We start from the raw sequence: 27,002 nt of genomic DNA, 5'->3' as shown, positions 1-27,002 counted from the left end.
CATATATTAAATTGTGAGAAGCACTGGTGTACATCATTTCTACCCACATTCCATTGGCCAGATCACTGCCCTATAGCCATGCTAATCTGTAAGAGAGCCTGGGAAATGTAGTATGGCTGTGTACACCAAGAGAAAAAAGAAACCAGGCCTGGAGAACCCACAACATTGCCTTCCTTTAGTCACATTGCACCTGCCTGCTTTTTGCTATAAAAGCCTTGAAATGACCTTTGTTCAGAAACAACTCAAAGCTGGGCAGGCTGAGAGGCAGCCTGGTGGAATAAGCTCTTTAAGACAGTGAACCACCAGAAAAAGATTTCTCTTCTGGGCAGGAATGTCAAAAACTATTTTCTCCAAGAGATTGCCTTGGCTCAGGCTAACTTTCAAGGGACAGCTGTTTCTCAAATCCCATGGACACTTGACAGCCCTCACCTTCCTTGACCTTCTTTGCATATCCTTGCCAAGACCCCCTAGTGCCTGGTTTCGGTGAACTCATTCTCTTCTGGTTCCTGAGTATCTCTCTGGCTCCTTTTTCAAAGTTCTTTTCTATGACTCCTCCTCTTTCCCATAACATTGAAACTAAGGATATAACAGGAAGCCCAGGAACTGAGCCCATGAGCTGGCAGCTGGCCCATGCAGTGTTTAAAAGAAATGAAACATGTCACAATTAAAACTGAATTTGCATCAGCTCTTCAAAAAATCAGAAGATCTGGAAGCACTGGCCCACAGTCCTGCAAGGTGACAATTGGCTGAAGCTGAGTTGTGATTTTTCCTTGTGGTCAGAGAACATGCTTATCAATTTGCTATATTCCTATCCGGCCAACCGCACACTGTCACACTGTCTGCTTTACCCCCATGACATTTGAGTCTATGTCCTCTGCCAGAAATTCGGTCTTCCAAAGCTCCTTCCTCAATCCTTGTCCTTCTCATTTGAGGTATACTCTGTGAGTGGTGCCACTTAAATGAGGAAATTTGGGGATGTGGGAGCATCAACAACTCAGTCCCCCTGAGTCCTGGTGCCTCCCCAGCTAGGTTATGCTACCACTTCATAGAAGCATGAATCACCTTCTTTTTGTATCCTTAACACTTATAGTTCCCACAAGGAATGTTCAATTGAGTCATTTTTGCCTCCATCCAATATTGAATATGCATGTTGCTTGAAGTTTCATCAATGTAGTTCCAAGCTTGTGACCCTCCCTCTAACTCAGGCTGTTCATCAGGATGCCAGCTTGATTTTACTTCAAAGCCCTTCGAGCAATACTTTGTAAGAGAAATCCAGCCTAAGCCATTTTCTTTACATGAGCCTGTGAGCAGGGCAGGCATTTCCACTTTGCTGAAAGACTCCTCCAGCTAGTTCTGCACATCCCTCATTCACACTAGAATTCAGGCCAGCACCTGTGCATCTGTTTCATGGTTACTTTTACAGGGAAGAGCAGAGAACCTTGCAGTCTTACTCCACTTGCTGTGGAATTGGTAAACTAATGGTTTGCATAGATAAAACATCCAAACCATCTCTTTTGCCGTAGCCCTAATTTCTAATCTGAGACCCTCAATGGAGGTGTTGAAAGGCTTAGAGCCATACATTTACACAACCACAAAACACACCTCAACACATTCCCCTTCCAAAAATGGTGTAGTGGATGGATAAGGCTGGGAAACCTGTCCAGTCCACATGACAATAGAAGGCTCTACTCTGTTTTAACCAGGGCAGAAGGGTGAGTTCATGGTTCTTTAATTCTTATGACTTAAGAACTGACACTAAATCTGGGGCTGCAGAGGGAACCAATCAATTTCACATTCTCCGATTGCATTCGACACAATCAATGTGCATACTTTAAACCTAAAGCCTTTCCACTAGCAGGTATTCCAAAGCAGTGAACTCAACGACAGCAGAAATTTTCTTATCTAAAAGGGACACTCAGTTAATCTCATTACATTTGAATCTTTGATTCCTGCCAATATACAATTAAATTCAAAATGAGTTCTCAAAAAAACTAGCCGACCTTCTAAAGTGGCCTTTGGAAAAACAAATCACTCGGGGAAAGCACTATGAAAGCTTTCTTCAAGGGTAAATGGGCTCTTTGCAAAAGAGATTATTTTCAGACACTGCCTCCAGGGACTGCCCCAGTCTCAGATCCTTAATGAGTGACCAGCTTTCTCTTCTCTCTGAGAACTCCAGGCCAAGAGCCAGTGGTTGGGGGATCTTTCCTCTCAATGTTCTTCACAGTCCCAAATGCCACGTGTCCACAACAGACCTCAGCATCTTTGATTTGGTCCCAACAGTCTGCTGTTTCTTATGTCCTGCCTTCACTGACAGTACCACCATCCACTCAGTGTCAAAGTCAGAAACCTCAAGGTTGTTCTTGATTCCTCTACTCTCACATGTAAACCATCACCACGTCCTGTGGATGCCACTTTCTAAATCCCTTTGCAATCTCTGTTCTCCCCATCCCACCACCACTGCCTTGGTTCAGGCCTCATTATTCCTCACCTGAACCACTGCAGCAGCCTCTGAGATGGTCTCCCTGCCTTCTCCAATGCTGTCCTGCAATGCACCCAGACAGACTTCCTCTAAAATGCAAATCTGATCAGGTCACTCAGTAACTAAGGTCTTCTGCTTGATCTAGCCCACGGCTACAGCCTCTGGGCCTTTGCACTTGCAACTTCCATAGTATCCTTCCTACACTCCCTCACCTGGATTGTGAAATTTATGCCCCTCATTGGTAGACTGTACCCACCTTCACTCCCACTTAGTCTGGCTGGGAGGCCTTCCTATGCTCCCACTGCCTTCTTTTTATCCTCTCTCTCTTAGCATTCGCTATATGGTATCAAAACTGCTTTTCATCGTGTACATTGCATGATGTTGGGGGCCAAATCTTATTCATCTCCTGATTCCTAACATTCAGCATTGTGCTTGGAGCTTGGTAGGCTTCCATAGATGTTAAATGAATGAATAGATAAATGAATGAGATTTCCTTTGTCCCATAATTTTCTTCATCTACATTAACTGGAATGAATCAAGGAGAGAAGGAATAACTACCATTAGTGGAGAGGGGTCAAGATAAGATTAGGAGCTGTCTAAGGTCCTTTATCACTTGTCCCTAAGGCAGAGGTGACAAGATTCTGTCCTGGGAGTAGGTTAGATGATGATGGTGAGCATGATGTGAAGATGGTAATGTGGATGGAATAATGATGAAGATGATGATGATGATGACAATGGTGATGATGGTGATGGTAATGATTATTGACTATGGTGGTGATGATGACAATGGCGATGATAGTGCTAATGATGATGATTATTAACTATGGTGATGATGACAATTTCGATGATGGTGCTGGTGATGATTATGATGATGATGACGATGACAATGACAATGATTGTACTGGTGAGCATGATTATTAACTATGGTGATGATGATGACAGTGGCGATGATGGTGCTGGTGACAATTGTTATGATGATGATGACAATGGCAATGATGGTACAGGTAATAATGATTATTAACTATGCTGATGATAATGACAGTGGTGATGATGGTGCTGGTGATGATGATTGTTGTGGTGATGATGATGAAAACTGTGATGATGGTGCTGGTGATGATGATTGTTATGGTGATGGTGATGACAGTGGTGATGATGGCACTGATGATGATGGTTATGGTGATGATAATGACAACAATGGTAATGATGACAAAGGCCATTTATCAAGCACCTGTGTTTCAGGCACTGCACTTGAAAACCTTGTTCCCATCTTGTATATGAAGCACGTAAGTGTCAGAAAGGTTAGATCATTTGCCCAAGGCCGCACAACTGGTAAGTGGTGAAGACTGGATTTGAGACCAAGCTTGACACCAAAACTGGTGCTAAATTCATCTTCTTGCACTGTGCTGATCATTGGAAGCTTCATTCCTTCAGTATTTATTGAATACTGGTTATTTGCCAGATATATTGTAGGCACTGAGGATATAGTGGTGAACAAAACAGGTGATCATCGTTGCCCTCCTGGAACTGCCATCCTGGAGAGAGAAGACAAAAAATAAATAAATAAGTAAAATATATAGTATTTCCTATGGCTAAAAGTACTGTGGAGAAAAATACACACGAGTGATAGGGAATGCACGGGGTGGGTGGAAATGGGGCTGTAGTATTAAATAGGGTGGCCAGGGACAGCTTCCCTGGAAAGGTAACACTTTAGCAAAGATCTTGAGGTGGTGAGGCAGTGATCCATGCAGATTTAGGGCAGAAGGAACAGAGAGTAAAAGTATCCTGGGGTGAGGGAGATTGTGCCCATGTGGCTAAAGATATAGGGTTTCTGAAGAGAAGAGGAGTAGGAAATGAGGCCAGAAAAATAGGGAGGTACAGATCTTTTAAAAACTTAAAGGCCATTGCAAGGTCAGAACAAATTGGTGGCTGGCCCCTGAGAAACAAGAAGAGATTGATGACAATCCTGAAGTCCCTATCAGCTGTGAGCACCTCTGTATACTGTACATGGCCCTATGGAATGGGGAGAGGGTTATTTTCAGAATATTTTTTTCATGCTTGATCAGAAGTTGGATCTAAATTAGGGTTTCTCAGCCTAAGCCCTATGGACATTTGACTAGATAATTCTTTGCTTGTGGGGCTGGGGGCTGTCCTGAGCATTGTAGAATGTTTAGCAGCATCCCTGGCCTCTACCCACTAGATGCCAGAGGCACCTCTTTTTCCAACTGTGACAACCGAAAATGCCTCCAGATCTTGCAAAATGTCCCCCATTGAGAACCACTGGTCTAAAGAAAGGCAGACTCAAGTTCCTTGTGCTGGGATCAAACTCCAGTCCCTATACTCATCACCTCCCCATCACCCATCAGCCCCTCCTCTGACTCACATTCACTGCTCAGAGAAGGAAACCAGGGGTTTTCTACTAAAGACCAGGCAAACGTTAATTCCAGGCCCGTTAGCCATTAACACATCTACACACCAAGCAGACAGTCAGGGAGCCACTGCCTATTCTGACATGGCCCTGAGTCCCATGTGCTTACCCTGAAATCCACGTGAGAGCTCCATAATAGGCCTAGAACTTGCGATGGATGGTTTGGTGATGGTCACTGTTGTTCCCTTTCATCAGTAGCCGGAAGATGTTTGGGGTTCCTGACATCGCCATGGGACCCTCCCTTCCCAGAGAGAATCTGGTCAGAGCAAGACCAAAGAGTCTCCACCTATGTCATCAAAATAGCTAATGTTTATTTGTACCAAAGTTTTGCACACCTTGTCTTATTTTGTAGGATCACTCTGAGATGTAGGATCTATTAATAACCCCACTTTTTATGAATGAGGAAACTGAGTCACAGAGACTTAGAAAAATAAAAACAACTTTCCTGGGCCACAAGGAAAGTAAATTACCATAACTGCCTCTGTTTGATGAGATAACCTAAGGAATTCACTTTCATTGAGCATCTAGTATATGGCAGACAATGAGCTAGGGCCTGAGAGCTCAGGGCCTGAGAGAAGTTGGGTCCATGGCCACTCTTGGCCTCTGCCTATCTACAGCCCACTGGGCACTGCTCAGCCTAAGTGCCAATATACACGTGAATTGTCTCCATACCCAGCCAAACTGGCATTTCCAGTTGACCGGGGCAGAATGTAGATGCTGAGACCTGAGGGGTATATGCATTCATTTCACACCAGAAACCTGGAATTCAAGGTTCCAGAGACCAGAAGGAAAACCACTTTGCAATTTTTTTTTTTTTTTTTTTTTTGAGATGAAGTTTTGCTCTTGTTGTCCAGGCTGAAATACAATGGCGCAATCTTGGCTCACCGCAACCTCCACCTCCCAGGTTTCGGTGATTCTCCTGCCTCAGCCTCCCAAGTAGCTGGGATTACAGGCATGTGCCACCACGCCAGGCTAATTTTGTATTGTAGAGACGGGTTTCTCCATGTTGGTCAGGCTGGTCTCAAACTCCTGACCTCAGGTTGTCTGCCCACCTCGGCTTCTCAAAGTGCTGAGATTACAGGTGTGGAGTCACCATGCCTGGCTCAATTTGCAAAATTTTTAAAGAAAGAAGCCAGAAAATCGGACTCTAAATTTTAAAGGGTGGCGTTGGCTGTGTAGGTTGTCTCTGCTCTGATGGGAACCACCTGGAACAGAAGAAATGAAAAACATGCCCCCATCGATCTGCTCCAAGAAAAAGATTTTTCAGACCAGCTGGCCAATTTGGTCATTTAGAGCATGAACCTTGGAGCCAGTCAGCCTTCGAGTTGACACTCAGCCTAACTGCATACTAGCTGTAAGACCTCTGGGCTTCCATTTGCTTATCTGTGATATTCCTGCTTGTAATCATAGATAACTCACAGGGTTGTTCTGAAGATTAACCAGGATAATGCATGGAACACTAAGCAAAGTACTTAGCACAGTAAGGGATCAATATGTGTTATTATTATTACTATTCTCATTATCAACATCGCCATCAATATCATCATCATTATGGTGATGATAATGACATCATCATCATCTTTCCATAGGAGAAGATCCTACGTAATCCTAAGTCACTCAGATCAAAACCTCAGAGACACCCTTGACTCTTCTCTTTCACCATGTTCCATATCCAAACTCCTCCCAAATCTCTCTAGAATGGAATCACTTCTCAGCCCCTCCATGACCACTCTCCTGGCCCAAAGCCATCACCATCTCTTGCCTGGATTACTGTAGTAGCCTCCAACTGGTCTACCTGCATCCATTCTTTTTCCCTTTTTGTCTAATCTCCATATAATATTCAGAGAAATCCAGTTAAAAAGTAGCTCAGATCACCACCTGAGGTCAGGAGTTCGAGACCAGCCTGGCCAGCATGGTAAAACCCCGTCTCTACTAAAAATACAAAAATTAGCAAGGCCTGGTGGTGCGTGCCTGTAATCCCAGCTACTCAGGAGGCCAAGGCAGGAGAAAATCACTTGAACCCAGGAGGTGGAGGTTGCAGTAAGCCAAGATGGTGCCACTGTACTCCAACCTGGGTGACAGAACGAGATCCGTCTAAAAAAAAAAGACAAAAGAAAAAAAAAAGTAACTCAGATCACATCCACCTCTGCTCCAAACCCTCTGGTACCATTGCATATTCTGGGAAAAGTCAAAGTCTATTCAGTGGCCTGCGAGACCCTACATCACCTGTCCCCTGGCCCCAGCTCACTCTGCTCCAGACCCAATGGACTTCTTGTCATACCTTGAACATGTCACACATGCCCCACCTCAGGGCCTTTGCATACACTGACTCTTTACCAGGAATTCTCTCCTGCTAGATGACTACATGGCTTGCGCTCTCACTTCTTTCCATCTTTATTAAAACATTGCTTCTCAGTGAGCTATCTTTAGCCCCCTACCTAGACTTGAAATTTCCCTAATACGCCCAACTTCCAACTCTCCTGTTCTTTTCCAAAGCACATATTATCTAACACAGCACGTATTTTACTTTGTTTTTCTGCTTATTTTCTGCCTTTTCCAGTGACAGCAGGTGTTTTTATCTGTCCACTGTTATATTCCCAATCCCCAGGACAGTGCCTGGCACATGGCATATCCTAAAAGTTTCATTGTATGAATGAATAAATGAATGAATGCATAAAATGAATGACTCAATCTCCATTACTATTATCATAGGCCCCATCAATCCAGCTCTCAGAACCCAGCACTCCAGTTGCCACAATCTCTTTCTGTCACTTCCATTTCAGACACCCAGGGGCACTGGGTTTCCAAGTGTTTCTCTTGCCCTGAGCTTCCGCCCTTAGAAAGTCAGATTCGGATTCTATGTCAATCAGCAATCCTGAGCCCAGCATGGCCACATCCACGAGGAAGCCGGGGAGAGCCCCACGGACCAGAGCAGCCAGCAATTGGCCAGTGCATGCTGGTGATGATGGATGGGGGGTATCGAAGGCGATGACGGTGACAAAGCAGGCAGTGGAGGGGCATCAATCCAGCAGGGAGGCACAAAGTCCCCGCTTCCCGTCCATTGACCTGGAGTTCAATGAAAGCGATCATTCACTTTCCGATCCCATTGCGGGAGCAGGCGTGCTGACCAGCAACGGGGCCCGCGCCAGCTGTCCCGGCGCCCTGCTTTCTGAGCGGCACTTTACAAAAGACCTCTCTGTTGGACTTGGAACTTGCCCTCCGCAGCAGAGGTCATTTGCACTTTCTCCAAGTGCTCCAGATGGACCGAGGGGGCGGCAGTGAAAAAGATAAAATGTTCTGGCTTGAAAGGCCATCAATGACCCCCTGCCCTGGCTCAGCCTCCTTCCTCAGTCATGGGGTATCGAGGAACCTGCAGCCTCACAATGTTATCAGGAGGAAGAAAGGCAAACTTCGGCGCCTTTTAGTCCCCTCCGTTTAGTCAGAAAAGCCTCTTCCACTGCCAAGGTCACGTGCCAGCTCCCTGATACTACTTCCAGAAAAGGGCTTCCCCACTCCCTCCCCACTGCCCAGCAACGTGAGGGGCCAAGGCGTCCAGATCAGATCGCTTAATGGAGAGTTTCAGGTCTCTTCGAGACAAGAGGGTGGACTCAGGGGAACACCACAACCTCCCCTATCCCCGCCCTCCCCACACCTGGTTTTCCTTACCTGCGAAAGTCCCCTGTCCAATTACATGCAGAGCAACTGCAGGGGCTCAATTTGGCCTGTTAGCTCCAGGACGTTCCACCAGATGGCGCTCATGAGCTCTCATGCCTCCTCTCTCTCCAGAATTTCTGACCACAGAATTTTTTTAAAACAAAAAATTTTAATAGTTTGGAAAATTTCCCTCTAGACTTCTTTTGCCCTGTGCAAACACTTTTTAACAATTCCATAAATGTGATCATCGTGTCTACGCTATTGAGTGCTTTGTTTTTGTTTATTTCAATAGCTTTGGGGGTACAAGTGGCTTTTGGTTACAGGGATGAATTGTACAGAGGTGAGGTCTGAGATTTTAGTTCACCCGTCACCTGAGTCATGTTTATTCTACCTAATATGCAGTTTTATTTAATCCCTCACCCTGCACCCAGCCTCCCCGCATCTGAGTCTCCAATGTCCATTATACCACTCTGCATGCCTTTGTGTAATCATTGCTTGGGTCTTGCTTTGACCACAGAAATTTTACAATAATAATGGAAGCAGTAGTAAGAATGCACCATGTACTTAACTTGTGCCAGGCATTATGCCAAGTGTTTTACATGCCTAGTGGAGGTTAGAAAAGAAGAACTCTACAGTCAGACAGAGTGGGCTCTTATCCTGGCCATACCTCTCACTGTCATAGGGCTTTGGGCAAGTAAGTCATTTGTTGTGCTTCAGTTTCCTCATGTATAAAATTGAGATAATAATAATACCTATCCCACAGAGTTATAGAGAGGAGTAAATGGCTTAATGCACATAAAGCTCTTAGAAAACTGTAAGCAATTATAGCCGATTGTGACATAAATCTCATTTAACTCTGACAATTCCTTGAAGTAACCACTATTATTTTCCCCCACTTTACACAAGAGAAAAGTGGAGCTCAGAGAGATGGAGTAAAGTTGCCCATGGTTGTACTGTTTCCAATGCTACTGAATCCAAAGAACATTGATAGACATCTCCCAGATTGTCTAATTTCATGAACCATTGTGTCTCACATCCTGTCACATTTAAGAAAATTCAGCCATTAACAGCTGAGCACAAGAAAGATTCCGGGAACTAAGCAGGCCCAACAAATAATCTACCATTGGAGATGGGGAGCGAGGAAAGGCTCTCTCGAATTTTGTCTTCATACTCTTTCAGACAACCCATCCTCAAAGCAATCCAGGAACTTGGCAGAAGAGCTGGGCAAAGCTGTGGAGATCATGGGCAAAGGCAAGAATGGGATCGGCTTTGGCAAAGTGGACATTACCGTAGAGAAGGAGCTTCAGCAGGAGTTTGGGATTACCAAGGCCCCAGAGTTGAAGCTGTTTTTTGAGGGCAACAGGTCAGAGCCCATCAGCTGCAAAGGTAATGGTGCTTGTGTGTCGCACTTGTTTCATGCTCATGGAAAGTCCACTTAACAGCCATAGGGTAAAGGTGGGAGGCTCTGCTCCATGCAGCCTCTCAGGGACCCAGGCTCTTCCAGCTTGTAACTCTGCCCTTCTCTAGGGCCTTGGAGCCACCTGCTCTTTCCTCCGTATCCAGCCAGCAGTTGGGGCAAGGGGTGAAAGGTCACCATGGATACTGTTCATGGCCCTGGCCATGGCCCTGGCCATGAACAGTGGGAAGTATCACTTCTATTCACATCCCATTGACCAGAATTCTGTTACATGGCCCAAACCAGCTGCAAGAAAGGCTGAGAAATACAGTTCAGCTCTGTCTTTAGAAAGAAAATGGATTTAGTGAATATGTGGCTGCCTCTACTACAGCTTGCAGCTCATCTGATGGGCCCTAGAAACACCAAGAAGTGGGAGGGTGGGGTGCACGGCTTAGAAACTACCAGACACCAGAGATTAAGTTCTAACTCCACTTCCCACTCCCAATCTTTGACTTTCGAATGATTTGACAGAGTCCTAGGACTACAGAAGCACTAGTTAGTCAAAAGGGAAATTGGGAGATGATGGAACAAGACAGGCTCGGGATGCAACGTCTACCAAACACTTTATGTTCTATCATCATATTTTTCACTCATTGATTAACTCGTTCATTCATTTATTCAACATCCATTTATTGACAAGCTACCACGTGCCAAGCCCTATCTTGATGTTGAGGATGTGTAGAGAATAAGGTACTAGTAAGGCACATATGGTAGTCCCAACTTTTAGAAAGTTACATATATGAAGGTATTCATGGATGCAGGATGGATAAATGGATGGAAGGATGGAAGTAACAAAACTGATGAACACAGAAGTGCCTGTAACAGCCATGCCAGTAGAATGTTCCCATTATATATGTTAAATTATTGAGTCTTGAGTAACGGAAACTGCCTTCCACTGGATCTGGTGTATGGCCAGCTTCCAATAAGCGGATTCAGAGTTATTTGCAAGAAACACACATCCAGAGGCTGCAGGATGCTTTGCAGTTCTCAGAATGGACACAAGAGGGCATGAAAGACACAGGATAGACCAAGAGAAAGGCCCCCCGCCCCCCCCACCCCCCCCGCCCCCCCAACAAGAGAACCTCAGAGCAATCACCTAAAGGCAGGGCTGCAGCTCCCAGCAGGCTTGTGGGAGGGTGGTGGCTGCGGGGGCAAGAGAAGGGATGGGGAGGGAGGGCGGGAGCAGTGAGAGAAGCAACAGAGGCTGCTGTTCCCTATAGATACCAGGGGATGAACTTCAACAAGGGGGGACCAGCAAGGAGCTGGTGACGCCAGCAAGGAGCCCTTTGTGATGTGTTTGCTCTGGGGAGAGCTGTGAGGAAATGAGAGGCCCTAGGTCATCGGAGCCCATGACGGCTAATGGAGTGGCCCAGGTGCTGCAATGAGCTTCCCTCCTGAAGGGCAGGAGAGACCTGACTCCACTTAGAGGCGACAAAGTAACAATATGGCAACTTCCAGACTGTGGGTGAAACTAGCAGAGAAGGTCCCCAAGGCATTTGACCTCTGAGCCCCCTTCATCAGGGAAACCAGTGCCTGGGACCTTGTCTGCCATACAGGAAGCTTCATCATCACCCCGTCTAGGAAGTCTTCCCTGACTGCCCGGGCCAGGGTGCCTGCTCCACCTCTGTGGCCTCACAGCATCTGTGTTTTCCCCATCAAGGCCCTCACCTCAAAGAATTACATCTGCAACTTATTGCTTGTTCTCTACAGAGAGCATCACAAGGGCAGTGGCTGATCTCACTTGCACTCCTGGGTCCTCTAAAGAGACTGCCAGAATTGACAGCACTCCCCTCTGCATCCAAATCCTTACCACAGGCTTAAGAAACAATCACTGCCGCTCATTGAATCTCAGTTTTTTCATCTGTTAAATGGGGATGGTGAAAAGATCTACCCCTCTACACTGTTGGGAAGATAAAATGATGTTTGCAAGGCACAGGGCCTGACACATACCTGTAGCATATACTGTGTTGCAGGCATTGTTCTAGACCCTTCTCCTATGTCATAACACCCCAACATAAGAGGTGCTTTTACAGATGGAGAAACTTCCTCAAAGCTCACCAGCGAGTAGTGGTGGAGTCAGCAAATGTTTTCTGCAAAGGCCCAGATCGTTAATATTTCAGGTCCTACAGGCCAGGCAGTCTCTGTTGTAACTACTCAGATCTGCTGATGCAGTGTGAAAGCAGCCACGTGTTAACAAATGAGAATGACTGTGTTCCAATACAGTTTTATTTATACATTCAAACAGCAGGCCAGATTTGGACAACAGGCTGTATAGTATGTTGAAATCTGCCTTACATTGCCGCTGTACTCTAAGCAAGTGGCAGATGTGTTCGTTATTATCAGACTATTAGTTTTCTGATTCTAGTCCAATGCCTGGAACAATTAAGTTCTTAACAAATAGTTTTTGAGCCAGGTGCAGTGGCTCACACCTGTAATCCCAACATTCTGGGAGGCTGAGATGGTAAGATCACTTGTACCCAGAAGTTTGAGACCAGCCTGGTTAACATAACAAGACCCTGTCTCTACAAAAACCTTAAAACTTAGCCAGGTGTGGTGACAGATACCTGTATTCTCAGCTACTCAGGAGGCTGAGGTGGGAGGATTGCTTGAACCCAGGAATTTGTGGCTGCAGTGAGCCATGATTGCACCACTGCACTTCAGCCTGGGTGACAGAGTGAGATCCTGTCTCTAAATTTTAAAATAATAATAATAAAAGTTTTAGAGTTTGAATACAATGGAATTGGAAGCACCCACTGCAGGTGGGCATAGGGTAAAGTACCTACCCCTATTTCTGCTGGGCTTACTTCCTCAATATTACTTCCAACCAAGGAAAGGGCAAAGGGAATGCCAGGATGAAGCTGGGACAGGGATTGAAGATGCCTGGATTTTAGGACGAGCAGTAGTCATGGGAACTTCAACGAGCCTTTTACAACCAGGCTTCCAATTTCTCTTTTTTTTTTTTTTTTTTGAGATGGAGTCTCATTGTTTTGCCAGGCTGGAGTGCAGTGGTGTGATCTCAGCTCACTGCAACTTCCGCCTCCCAGGTTCAAGTGATTGTCTTGCATTAGCCTCCCGAGTAGCTGGGACTACAGGCATGTGCCACCACTCCCAGCTAATTTTTAGTATTTTTAGTAGAGATGGGGTTTCACCATGTTGGCCAGGATGATCTCAATCTCTTGACTTCCTGATCCACCTGCCTCGGCCTCCCAAAGTGCTGGGATTACAGGTGTGAGCCACCACACCTGGCCCAACTTCTCATTTTCTAAACAGGATGAATAAGGCCAGTTCTGCCTACTTGCCAGGGCTTCTCTGAGCTGAGAGGAGACAGTGCTTTACGCATCTTCTGCAATGTGACTTTGATGAAAACTCCTCTTAGGACGCTGGTGGGATTTAGTCCTTGCAGAGTCAAAGCCCCGGTCCCGTTCTCATCTAATCTCCAAGGATTGATGGAAGGAGACTTGGCCATGGCCACTGCCCTGGAAGGAGGGAGACTCAGGTTGCCTCTAGGCCTCTATTAATGATGCAGCCACAATTTGTGCCTGGAAATATGCATCCCAGCGCCGGCCCTAGTCAATCATTGACATTGCATTCACACCTCAGTTGTCACCGTGTCCTCTGGCACAGAGCCAAGCACCAAAGGCAGTCCCCGACAAGGGCAGTGCCTGATCTGCAGGCACAAAGGAATCAGCAATTTGCAGAGTTCATAACTACCTCGGTCCCATAGGGCCCAGAGGGGCAAATGGAGCTCACACATCCCCAAGAAGATGGCCCAAGATCAAGTTTCCTCAAGCCAGCTTCCCTGATGATTCATCCAGCCCATTCATTCATTCTAGAAAGATTTCTTAAGCATCTACTATGTGCCAGGCATTACAGGAGCTTACTGGGAGCTCACACTGAACAAGCTAGCAAAAAATCATTATGATAATTTCAAGAAGGGACAGACTCAATGAAGAAAATATAACAGCTCGGCCAGGCATGGTGGCTCACGCCTGTAATCCCAGCACTTTGGGATGCCAAGGTGAGTGGATCACGAGGTCAGGAGTTCAAGACCAGCCTGGCCAAGATGGTGAAACCCCATCTCTACTAAAAATACAAAAAATTAGCTGGGCGTGGTGGTGGGCACCTGTAATCTCAGCTACTCTGAGAATTGCTTGAACCCAGGAGGCGGAGGTTGCAGTGAGCTGAGATCACACCACCGCACTCCAGCCTGGGCAACAGAGCGAGACTCCATCTCAAAAAAAAAAAAAAAAAAAAAGAAAGAAAGAAAAGAAAAGAAAAGAAAATAGAACAGGTCATAAGACAGAGAGTGATTGGCTAAAAGAAGAACCAACTGAGAACTGAATAGGCAGAAGAAGGCACTGCCCTTGAAGAGCTGAGGAAAGGGCAGCCCATCAGGAGGGACAAGCCAAGGCTGAAGCCAGTGTTCTGGAAGATAATTGTAGCATTGGAGTGTGGACAGGGCAGAGGGTGGCACAAAGTGACATCAGAGCAGTGGTTCTGATGACCTGAAATTTAAATTCATTTGGCAGGTTTTGTTCTCCTTTTCTGGATATTTTCAGATTTTGTAAATTGATTCCTTTTGGATCACTTACAATATACTTTTCCCAGACAAATGCATATAAGAGAAACCATTTGTTTCCATGTGTGCCTTATTTTTACCTGAAGATGGCTGGAAACACTGTAAAGAAACTCAGTGTCGAGGATGATATCTCAGAGCAGGAAATTACAGCAGAGGTACCAACATCTGAGGGTGGCATGATGCCTCCTCCCTCTCTCTTCTCTTGAAGCCACCATATCAGCTTCACATGAATTTCCATAGGCTTGACTCATTGTGGCTTTTAACATGACCTTAACTATATCTACTAAAGTTGAACATGGCATCTGCTATGACCGGAAATTCTCCTCCTGGCTATACACCCAACAGAAGTGCATACAGTGTGCCCCAGAGACATGCATGAGAATTCATTCAGAATAGCCCAAGCTGGGCATGGTGACTCATACCTGGAATCCCAGCATTTTGGGAGGCTAAGGTGGGAGAATTTCTTGAGCCCAGGAGTTTGAGACTGGCCTGGGCAACATAGCAAAACCTCGTCTCTACTAAAAATTGCTTAAAAATTAGCCAGGTGTGGGCTGGGCATGGTGGCTCATGCCTGTAATCCCAGTACTTCGGGAGGCCGAGGCGGGAGAATCACCTGGAGTTCGAGACCAGCCTGGCCAACATGGTGAAACCCCTGTCTCTACTAATACTAAAAAATTAGTGGGGTGTGGTGGCACGCACCTGTAGTCCCAGCTACTCGGGAGGCTGAGCCAGGAGAATAGCTGGAACCCAGGAAGCAGAGATGCAGTGAGCCAAGATTGAGCCCCTACACTCCAGCCTGGGCAACAGAGCAAGACTCTGTCTCAAAAAAAAAAAAAATTAGCCAGGTGTGGTGGTACATGCCTGTAGTCCCAGCTACTCAGGGGGCTGAGGTGGGAGGATGGCTTGAGCCTGGGAGATCAAGGCTGCAGTGAGCCATGACCACACCACTGCACTCTATCCTGGGTGACAGAAGGATAAACTGTCAAAAAAATAAAGGCCCTAAAATGAGAGCAACTTAATGCCCGTTAGCAGAGAATGGACAAATAAGTTGTGGGATATTCACAGCAGTGGAAATGAATCTTCAAGTACATGAAAAACTGTGGCTGAATCTCACAAACATAATGAAACCAGAGCCAAGAACATTTATGTGAAGTTCAGGAACAGGCAGACTAATGTAAGCTGTTAGAAGTTAGGGTGGTGATGGAATACTACACAGCCATAAAAAGGAATGAGATCATGTCCTTTGTGGAGACATGGATGAAGCTGGAAGTCATCATCCTCAGCAAACTAACACAAGAACAGAAAACCAAACACCGCATGTTCTCACTCATAAGTGGGAGTTGAACAATGAGAACACATGGACACAGGGAGGGGAACATCACACATTGGGGCCTGTCTGGGGATGGAGGGCGAGGGAAGGGAGAGCATTAGGACAAATACCTAATGCATGCAGGGCTTAAAGCCTAGGTGACGGGTTGATAGTTACAGCAAAGCACCGTGGCACATATATACCCATGTAACAAACCTGCATGTTCTACACATGTATCCCAGAACTTAAAGTAAAATAAAAAGAAGAAGAAGGAGAAGGAGAAGAAGAGGAAGAGGAAGCAGAAGAAGAACAAGAAGGAGAAGGAGAAGGAGGAGAAGGAGAAGGAAAAGAAGTAGTTACAGTGGTGGTTACTTTTGGATTGGGGGGAGTAGAGGCTGGGAGTGGGCACAACAGGGACTGCTGAGGATCTGGTGATGTTCTAGTTCTTGATTTGGGTTGTAGTTACACAGGTGTGTTCATTTTGCAAAAATCCATCTAACCATACATTATCATTTATGCACCTTTCTGCATGTAAATATACTTTATTATAAATTTTTGAAAAGCCTTCATGTTCTCATGAAATAAAACAAATATAACGAAGGTAGAGCCTTTGCATTTGATTTAGTAGCTCAGGGTGCATTCATCAAGCCTCAGGTAGCAATTTGTCCTGCTGCAGGACTTTGTATAAGCTGTTTCTCCTAGACTTTCCCTCTCCTTGATGCCTCCTAGTTAACTCCAGAGCATTCTTTTCTTTTTTCTTTTTTTTTTTATTTAAGACAGAGTCTTGCTCTGTCTCCCATGCAGGAGTGCAGTGGTGCAAACTTGGCTCACTGCAACCTCCACCTCCTGGGTTCAAGGGATTCTCCTGCCTCAGCCTCCCAAGTAGCTGGGATTACAGGCATGTGCCACCATGCCTGGATAATTTTTTGTATTTTTAGTAGAGACAGGGTTTCACTGTGTTAGCCAGGATGGTCTCGATCTCCTGACCTTGTGATCCGCCCGCCTCGGCCTCCCAAAGTGCTGGGATTACAGGCACGAGCCACTGCGCCTGGCCCAGTGCATTCTTTATTTTACAGCTCATCCATAATTTCTTCCAGGAAGTCCTCCTTGACTTCACAGTCTAAGTCAGGCATCTTTACTACAGACTCGCAGAACTTTGATTTCAAACATTTTCTTTGGGTGTAATGATGCCCTTGTTCATGTATTTATTTGATTGTTGTCTTCCTCAACAGAATGAGAGCTGTGAAATGGTGGTAATGTGTTTGTTTCTGTTCATCCTTATATCTGCAGGGCTGAGTACAGCACTTGATAGTAAGCACTCGATACATATTTGCCAAGTAAATAAATGAGGGAAGAAATAAATGAGTGAGTAAATGAATAATAGTCTGTGGATGTAGTTCAAAGCTACTCACAACGAATATTGCTTTATCTCATAAATTTATTTATTTATTTTAGAGACAAGGTCTCACTCTGTCTCCCAGGCTGATTATAGCTCACTGCAGCCTTGAACTCCTGGGCTCAAGCAATCCTTCTGCCTCAGCCTCCCAAGTAGCTGGGACTACAGACACATGCCACCATGCCTGGCTAATTTTCTTTTGTTTTTTGTAGAGCTGAGTGTCTCGCTATGTTGCCCAGACTGGTCCCAAACTCCTGGCCTCAAGTGATTCTCCTGCATTGGTCTCCCAAAGTGCTGGGAAATAGGCATGGGCCACCATGCTTAGCTCATAAACTCATTTAAAGTGTTCAGTTTTAATATTCTATAGCAGATACAAATATATAATGTTTTACATTACTTTCCATCATGTGAAACTGATAATCCTAGAAAAACACATGTTCACCTGCGTATAGCCTTCTGTGCCTTCTGGCTCACCAATTTGTCTTCCCAGATATGATATATGTGTCTTAATTTTAGAAGCTAAGACTTTTGTATGCTTGACACCAACCATGCTATAGCTGAGAAATGGCAGTCAGGAGTGGATGGCCTTAAAGGGCATTTGGATCTCAGCTGAGGAATGAGGGATGCAGGAAGATAATAGGATTTTCCCAAGGTTACAGAGCTATGTGGTCTTTCCAGTTATATTTTACTGAGATTTTAAAAAATAAATCAATCTTCCTGTCACCTTGGAGAGTTCATAAGAAAAGAAGTCTGGAAATGCTTCCTCCTAAATTTGATCTTCAGTTTCTCTAGTTGGGTGCCTGTTGGCAGTTGAACCTTGGTTTCTTCATCTGCAAAATGGGGAGAGTAAAAGTGTCTATTTCATAGGATCATTGTGAAGATTTAATACATGCAAAACGTTCAGCACAGTGTCTGGGCCTTGGTGAGTGCTCAGTAACATTTAGCTGCTGTTGTTAATGTTCGTGCTTGGAGCTTGGGGAAGAGGGGAATGGAGGAACTGACTTTGGCCTTCAAGGGGTGGGAGCCTGAGATGAGAAGCTTCTATGCATTAAACTTGAGAAAGACCAGCTTCTTGCTTTGCTTCAAGAGGAAACTTCTCTGGTATCTATTTGACTGTGTCTTTCTCCAGGAGTGGTTGAATCTACTGCCTTAGTCGTTTGGTTGAGACGACAAATTAGCCAGAAAGCATTTTTGTTCAACAGCAGCGAGCAGGTGGCAGAGTTTGTGATATCCAGGCCCTTGGTCATCGTTGGCTTCTTCCAGGTACTGGGACCAAGAGGTGGGAGGAGGCTTTCAACTGGTGAGAAGTGCTGTGTCTGGGAGGGGGTGGGGTGAGGAGACTCTTCTGTTTTGGTTGCCCAATTTTTTCCATCCAATGAGCTGGTTTTTAGGGGAAGCTCCAAGGGTTCAAATGAACAGGAATGGAGAGAAAAGACAGAAGATTGGCATCTGTATTTAATAGGTTTTAACAGTGTGGCTAATCATTTTACGGGTCCATTTAGAACATCACTTAATAAAAGGATGTCTTAGTTTCTGGCTTCAGAGCCATTGTTTTCTATGAATCCAAAGGCCACCAGCCATGCTTGGGCCAGGCCAATTTCTCTCCCTAACCTCTTTCCAAGAATCCTCATATATTAAAACCAATAGCACAGGATAAACATGCACTCATTCAAAAATACGCCAACCCTTAGAGGTGCAGTAGGAGGAGATGTTTGGGGAAGAACATAAGTAACTTAGATATAATCATGAAATGTCTCATAATAGCCTTACATGTAGATTTTTTTCATATTCATAAATAATTTGCTAATTGTTTTTGTTTTGGGAGAATGAGTTTCTCATGTGTCTTAATTCTTTTGCTATAAGTTGGTGACTTCTCTCCTTCTCCCAGTAGAAGGCAGAACTTGGGCATTATATTTAACACAGAGAGATTATCTCCCTCTCTCCCTCACCCCTTGTTACTTCTTTGAGAGGTGTTTGGCCTTGATTTTCTTTCAAGCTAAAGAATGAAGGCTGAAATTCATGATATTAAGTTCACATTTTGTATTACATGTGGTAAAATAAATTGCCTCTTCTGAAAGTAACTAAGGAATAAATGTTAAAAGTCTCATTGGGTTAGAACACCCTTTACTCTAGTGATTGGAAAAGGTCACATTTATCATTTCTCTCCGTTGATCTCTGAGGACTTGCCTATTTTGGCTTTATTCATAGCCAGAGAAGAATTTTGAGTATGAAATACTCATGAAAGAGGATTTGGGTGACCCAGCCAAACCCCAGAACTTGAAAAAGTGAAGAGACGAATCAGCCACCACTGCCGTCTTTCCCTTATATAAACCAGGCACCTTGATTTCTACCAAAGCCTTTCCAAACATCCTTTCCCAAACAGGATTTAGAGGAAGAAGTAGCAGAGTTGTTCTATGATGTGATCAAAGACTTTCCAGAGCTAACGTTTGGAGTCATAACGATTGGCAATGTCATTGGGCGTTTCCATGTCACCCTTGACAGCATCCTGGTGTTCAAAAAGGTAGGATTTTGATCCTATTGCTAGTGAGGGGTCTCTGGTTCAAAGTAGTAGAATCGTATGAGCTTTGGGTACAAATTCTGGTTCTGCCACTTGTGAGCTCAGTGGCATTGGACTAGTTGACTTCTGTGAAGTCACAGTCTCCCAGTGTTGCTCCAACCTTTCTAGCCTTTTACCATCTTAAGCTGCTTCTCTTTATTTAACTAGTAAATGCAGTTCATCAAGGCTCAATCCTATGCCCTCTTTTCTTCCACTCCATGCTTCCCCTTCTACCCTTCATCAGCAATTACCATCTGTGCTATACACATGTCTTATAAATATCCATCTCCAGTGAGATTTCTCTAATCTGCAGACCTTTATGTGCAACACCAGATATCTCAAAATGGCTAAACCCAAAGTCATAATCTCCTCTCCAGGTCCTCTCCCAGTGTTTTCTCTTGCTGAAGGAATGATGCAACCACCACTCCCATCCAGTTAAACAAGCCAGAAAACCCAGGCAACATTCTAACACTTCCCTCTCCTTCACCTCTCATAAACAATCCATCACCACAACCCCACTGATTTTATAACCAAAATATCTCTTTAACCATTCATTTCTATCTTTATTGATACCGTCCTAGATCAAGAGTATAAAATGAGGGAAGAAGCCTTATGCCTAGGGTTCGAGACCAGCCTGGGAAGCATAGTGAGACTACATCTTTAAAAAAAAAAAAAAGTTATTTGGGCGTGATGGCAAGTGCTTGCAGTCCTAGCTACTCAGCAGGCTGAGGCAGGAGGATTGAATCTGGGAGGTTGAGGCTGCAGTGTGCTGATTAAACCACTGTACTCCAGCCTGGGCAACAGAACTACACCCTGTCTCAAAAAGAAAAACAATAAATAAAAAGAATAATAATGATAAAAGAAAAACTTTAAACAAGTTCAATTGAAGAGCTTAATTAAGCAAAGAACAATTCATGAATCAGGCAGCCTCCCAAGCCAGAGTATGCTCAGACAGACTCCAGCACAGCCAAGTGGTGGAAGAAGATTTATGGACAGAAAAAGCAAAGTGATGTACAGAAAACAGAAGTGAGGTTCAGAAACAGCTCGATTGGTTACAGCTCAGTGTTTCCCTTATTTTAACAATGATTGAACAGTTGGCCACCTTTGATTGGCCAAAACTCAGTGATTGGCACAAGTGTAGGCTATGACGGTCTATTTACACCTCCATTTAGGTTATAGTTCACTACGTATAGAGAAAAGTTTAGGCTGAACTTAAAACATGTAAGGAGGCAGCTTTATGCTAAACTTGATTTAACACCTATCAGAGAAGTCCTGAATCTCCTGGGACTGGGTTTGTCTTAATATGAATGAGCCGTCAATCATTAGTTGGAGCAGTATGTGAGAAATTGCTCAGCCTTGGCACAGATATTTTAATATTTGATGGATTACACAGCATGACAACGGCTGGGGCCATTAAGTCAATTACACTCCTTGTGGCCTGCCATAGATCTGAGATTTTCATGGCTGTCACCTACCCAGTTCTACCCACCGACTAATCTGGCCAGCCCCTCCTAGTTATTAACTACCTAGATTACAGACTACACCTGATACCATTCCTCAGTGCTTTCCTTTTATCCAAGGAGAAAATTGTGCTATTTATATTTATTAAGTGGCTATATCATGAAAGCTACCGTCCTCCAATATGTTTCTCCTTTTGTCCAAGGGAAAAATTGTGAACCGCCAAGAGCTTATTAATGACAGTACCAACAAACAGGAACTCAATCGTGTCATAAAACAGCACCTTACAGATTTTGTGATCGAATACAACACTGAGGTCAGTGAGTAAAGGGTCCCCGGAGGAAGGGGAGCTGGGGCCACTGTGTGTGCTTGGGATGACATATTTTCCCGGTCATTTCAGAATAAGGATCTGATTTACGAGTTGCACATCATGAATCACATGCTGCTCTTTGTCTCCAAAAGCTCCGAGTCGTATGGTATCATAATTCAGCATTATAAGCTGGCGTCGAAGGAATTCCAAAACAAGGTTTGTAGAGTGCGCCATTGCTCTTTGGGACTCCTGGATGAGGATCCAAGACCTGCAGCCCCTGAGCCCATTTGCCTGCCCTGCTTATTATAAATTGAATCAGGAAAGATTGGCATGTGCAATGGCCTGTCAGTTTTCTGATTTGCATGTCAATGCCACATATCATTTACTATTTAATTTTAAATATGCCTTCTCCATTCTTCCTGCCCAGTGTCTCTTCCATGGCAAATCTACACTTCTTCACTCTTCTTTGTAATAAGCCTACTCTGAGAACATGAAGGTTTGCCTGCTTTTTTGATGGACCACTAAGTGGACTCCATACACTAAGAGTGGTATCATTTGGCCTGGAGGTGGGGACAGGAAAGACCACTGCTCTCTGAGGTCAAGGACTATGAAAGCCTGAAGGTGGGGAGCAGCACAGATTGTCTGGCAAGTAATTCCTAAGATTCTGGGCTTTAACATTGTGCAGACCCAAGTTCAAATTCTCTTTCTCTGGCAAACTACACTGTCTTAGGTGAGTTTCTTAACCCCATATTGAGGTCTCCTCATGTATGAAATGGACAGTTGTAGTAAGAATTAGAAAATATATATGTAAAGCAGTAAGCTTTACAATCAATGGTGCTTTTTATTATCATCATCATCACTGTTAGAAACAAATGTTTCCCCTAAGAGCTATTCCTGTATTTAAGGTAGTTAGAAGTACCGGAACTATGGAAGCTATTTGATTAATTTGTCTCTTCATCTTTATAGGAAGTATAATCATGGCAGAGTTTTTCTTCTCTTTTGAAAAAAAAATAGTCTGAAATTAAATTTAAAAATTGAGAACTTTGTAACCTAAAATAAAGAAAGCCACTAGAGTATAACACATGTAATGGTCATGCTACATTCCACCACATTATTTTCAAAAAAGATGGTTCGAATCACAGAAATAATTCCTCTTGTTAAATATATTTCTTCGGGGTCTTTTTTTTTTTTTCCAATTTTACTCTAAGTTTTTGGATATAGTTAAATTGATTGCAACCTGATTGCTTTTTCTCTGTTTCTCCTATTTTATAGTAGTCAATGCTTAGCCATTATTTTCTTCCATTTTTTTTTAACTCTTTAATCTTCCTGGTATTTATTTTAGCTTACATCAGAAGACGAAGTTCTAGTTTCAGTCACCCTAGTGAATTCCCCAAATGCCGTTTATAGACTGTGATCCATTTCACAGCCAATGCTAAACAGTTGAATTAATACTGTTTCAACAGATTGCACCTCTTATCTTGTTCACCTCTGTGCTCCAGTGTCAACAGAAGGTAGCAAATATTTATTGAAAGTACACAAGGATTGTTTTAATATGTTTGCTGTGTTTTTCAATTTCCCTGGCACCTAGAAGAGGAGCACACAGTGAGGCCTTTAATCTTCTGATGAATGAATGAACTGCAAGTATCTGACCCTAGGTGGCTGCGGTGGCCTCTAACTCATCTCCCTACTTCCACTTTTGCTTCTTCTCTGCAACCAGAATGACCTTCTCAAAATTATTATCATGTCACTTTCTAGCTTACCATCCTTCAGTGGCCCACCATTATATTCAGACTAAACCCAAGCTCCTTACTGGACCTCTGACCTCATCTTCGACAGTCTCTGACCTTGTCTCCTTTGTCTCTCTCCCTCATGGTGCTGAAGCTGTTACTGGAAAGGGATCCCGATCCAGACCCTAAGAGAGGGTTCTTGGATCTCGTGTAAGAAAGAATTGAGGGCCAGTCCATAAAGTGAAAGCAAGTTTATTAGGAAAGTACAGGAATAAAAGAATGGCTACTCCATAGACAGAGCAGCCCCGAGGGCGGCTGGTTGCCATTTTTATGGTTATTTCTTGATTATATGCTAAACAAGGAGTGGATTATTCATGCTTCCCCTTTTTAGACCATATAGGGTAACTTCCTGACATTGCCATGGCATTTGTAAACTGTCATGGTGCTGGTGGGAGTGTAGCAGTGAGGATGTCCAGAGGTCACTCTCGTCACCATCTCGGTTTTGGTGGGTTTGGGGTGGCTTCTTTACTGCAACCTGTTTTATCAGCAAGGTCTTTATGACCTGTATCTTGTGCCGACCTCCTATCTCATTCTGTGACTAAGAATACCTAAACCGTCTGGGAAAGGAGCCCCGTAGGTCTCAGCCTCATTTTACCCAGCCTCTATACAAGATGAAGTTGCTCTGGTTTAAACACCTCTGACAAAGCCACACTGACCTTTGTTGTCTATTCCCAGAACACTCTAAGCTCTCTAAGTGTTTGTTTTGTCTTCAGGCCTTTGCACTGGCAGTTTCCACCACCCAGAATACTGTTCCATGACTTGTTGCTATCAACTATGTCCCAGCTGAAATGTGACCTCCTCAGGTTCTCCTCTTGACCACCCTATGTAATCCTGAGCCCCTACCTTAACCCATCTGGGCAGTTACTCTCTATCACATTGCCCTGTTTTATTGTCAAACTGGCACTCATTGCTGTTTGGCTTTGTAAGTTCATTCACTCATTTGTTATCTGTCTTCTCCACTAGAACAGAAGCTCCTTGAGGGCAGGGATTTTGTCTGCTTTGGGCAGGGTTTTGTCCTCAGTGCTTAGTAAAATGGCTCACACATAGTAGACACTCCATGAATGTTTGTTTAATGAATGAGTGAATGAAGTCATGAATTTCCTTGATAGAATAATTTTGAATAATAATTATTCAAATAAAAAATAATAAGAATTGTCATGTATTGAACACTTTCTACCTGCCAGTCCCTGAACTAAGCCTTTCCATACATTGTCCTGTTTAATTCTCACAGCAACCCTATGATAGGGTTGTTTAATTCTGTTTAATTCTCACAGCAACCCTAAGATAGGCATTATGATAATTATTTTACAGATCAGGAAACTGATGAAACTGTTTGAAACAGAATGAAAACTCAGGGCTTCCTGACCTCCTGAAACTGTGTGGATGGAGCACAGCACAAGGAGGCTGAAGCCAGGCTGGTGGCTACTGCCTGCCATACATTTCGGTGCAGAGCTGCACCTGCCTTTGTTACGTTTTGCAGAGGTGCTCCGTAGACCCCACCATGTGCATCCCCTTAGTCCACAGCCTTTCAGCAGTTTTTCTCCATTGGCAAAGGATCCAGAGACAAGGGTTTTGTTTTCTTTGGCAGATCCTTTTCATCCTTGTGGATGCAGACGAACCCAGAAATGGACATGTCTTCGAGTACTTCCGGGTCACAGAGGTCGATATCCCATCTGTCCAAATCCTAAACTTGAGCTCTGACACCAGGTACAAAATGCCTTCTGATGACATAACCTACGAAAACCTCAAGAAATTTGGCCGCAGCTTCCTGAGTAAAAATGCCACGGTAGGTTTTTTCTTGGACAAGGTTTATCCAGAACCTCAAAATCATCTCCTTCTCATAATTCTGCTGGCTTTGATAATTCTCCTCACCTGTATGTGGAGGCAGAATAAAGATCAACTTTGTGGCTCAATGTGGGGAAATCCCCCATCTCCCCACCTCAAATCTATCCAACTTCTGACCTATCCCAAGCCTTTAATTCCTCCACTTATTCTTAGTTGTAAAGTGGAGGCATTTCCTTTGCAGGAATTCACAATAGAAATGCAGGCACCTAGTAGGGTTAACTTGCACTCTGAAAGGAGGCTCTTCTTCTCCTATCACCTCCAATGTGAAAGATCTACTTGGTCCAAGAGTAGATGCTTGCTTTGAGGAGGAGAGGGGGGATGGAGCCACAGGGCAATCAGGATGTAGCCTTAAAAGCTTTAGGGACCTTTTGGTTGGATGCGGTTAGAAGGGGCCTAGTCTATTTCGCTGACTGGGAGGAGAGGCTGCAGAAACACATGGAACATGTAGTCACCCACTTGTCTATGTCTCCACAGCTACTCTGCTGAGTAAGGTAACCATATTATTTATTTTCCAAATTGGGACATTATGGGAGTAAAGGATTCTGGAATGGGCCAGGTGCAGTGGTTCATGCCTGTAATCCCACCACTTTGCAAGGCTGAGGCGAGAGGATCACTTGAGCCCAGGAGTTTGAGACCAGCCTGGCCAACATAGCAAGATCCCATCTTGACAAAAAATTTTAAAATTAGCCAGGTGTAATGGTGTGCATCTGTAGTCTCAGCTACTTAGGAGGCTGAGGCAGGAGCATTGCTTGAGCCTAGAGATCAAGGCTACAGTGAGCTACGATCACACCACTGCACTCCAGCCTGGGCCACAGAGGAAGACCCTGTCCACCACCACTGCCCTAAAAAAATCTGGAACAATAGAAGTAAATCGAGACTCCAGACAGACCCAAATGATGGTCCCCTTACCTGAGTCTTCTACTGCCTTTTGTCCATTCTCCCAGAGACACAGCTGCCCCTGTAGCCTTCTCTGTGGAAGCTGTCTCGTGTGCACAGCATTTTCATAGGCCAAGCGGTGAGGCTGCTGTCCTTCTTTCCACTTCCAACCCATTTTCCTTCTTTCATCTTCAGAAACCCCAGATGCCTTGGATCCCATGCTTTTTGACCCTGTGCTCCCACCCCCTTATTGCTGCCCTCTGACTATCTCCCTTCACTCTCTGAGGACTTAGGCTCCTGATGGCAGCCTTTCCCTAAGCCCCAACTCTACCATCATTTCCAGAGATGTCAATGTCCACAACCCTGGTCTCTCTTCTCCAGTAGCTGATGTGTCCATGCCATGTCAGCTCCCTGCTCCATGCCCACAACCCGGAGATTGCAGTACCTCCCAATGCCTGATTTTTCCCTCCAGGACACACGTGGCTACAATTCCTCATCCTTCTCATTGCCCCCAACCTCCCGATCCCATTTCTCTTTAGTGCCCCCTCTGTGAACTTGCATTCCATCATTTATTGCTCTGATGATGATTCCCTTAACTCCTTTATCCCCTCCACCTTCCACCTCCTCTACACCCCATAGTACTCACCAGGCAAGTTCCAACTCTGGTTGAACCCCCTTAACTTCCCTACTTCCAGACCAACATCACCACGAGGGTGACTGGCTTCATGGCATTGCAAACCAGCCTCCCATGGAGTCTGAAAAATGTCCAGGCATCCATATGGAAATTTCAGTTAGTGTGTTCATTTTTATATCTCAGAGTCTGTCTCTCCTCATATCCCATTCCCACTCACTCTCAGCCGAGTAATCTACC

General features: G+C 44.5%; 1 protein-coding gene across 3 annotated transcripts in view; it reads left to right on the top strand.

The window, feature by feature from the left end:
- The window catches only part of PDILT (protein disulfide isomerase like, testis expressed), a 45,708-nt gene that overhangs the window by 10,255 nt on the left and 8,451 nt on the right, over positions 1-27,002 (top strand). For all 3 annotated transcript variants that reach the window (XR_008494638.2, XM_054454174.2, XM_054454173.2), the window contains exons 3-8: positions 9,738-9,944; positions 18,428-18,561; positions 19,682-19,819; positions 21,519-21,629; positions 21,714-21,839; positions 24,999-25,196. Coding sequence is in view for 2 of the 3 variants with exons in the window: in XM_054454174.2 (XP_054310149.2) it covers positions 9,738-9,944; positions 18,428-18,561; positions 19,682-19,819; positions 21,519-21,629; positions 21,714-21,839; positions 24,999-25,196 (914 nt within the window). In the remaining variant the exon portion in view is untranslated. The remainder of the gene's footprint in view (positions 1-9,737; positions 9,945-18,427; positions 18,562-19,681; positions 19,820-21,518; positions 21,630-21,713; positions 21,840-24,998; positions 25,197-27,002) is intronic.

Source organism: Pongo pygmaeus, chromosome 18, assembly GCF_028885625.2.
Source record: "Pongo pygmaeus isolate AG05252 chromosome 18, NHGRI_mPonPyg2-v2.0_pri, whole genome shotgun sequence".
NCBI classification, from domain to species: domain Eukaryota; kingdom Metazoa; phylum Chordata; class Mammalia; order Primates; family Hominidae; genus Pongo; species Pongo pygmaeus.
Note: the sequence above shows the minus strand (reverse complement) of the source record. Positions and strands in the feature narration are given on the sequence as shown.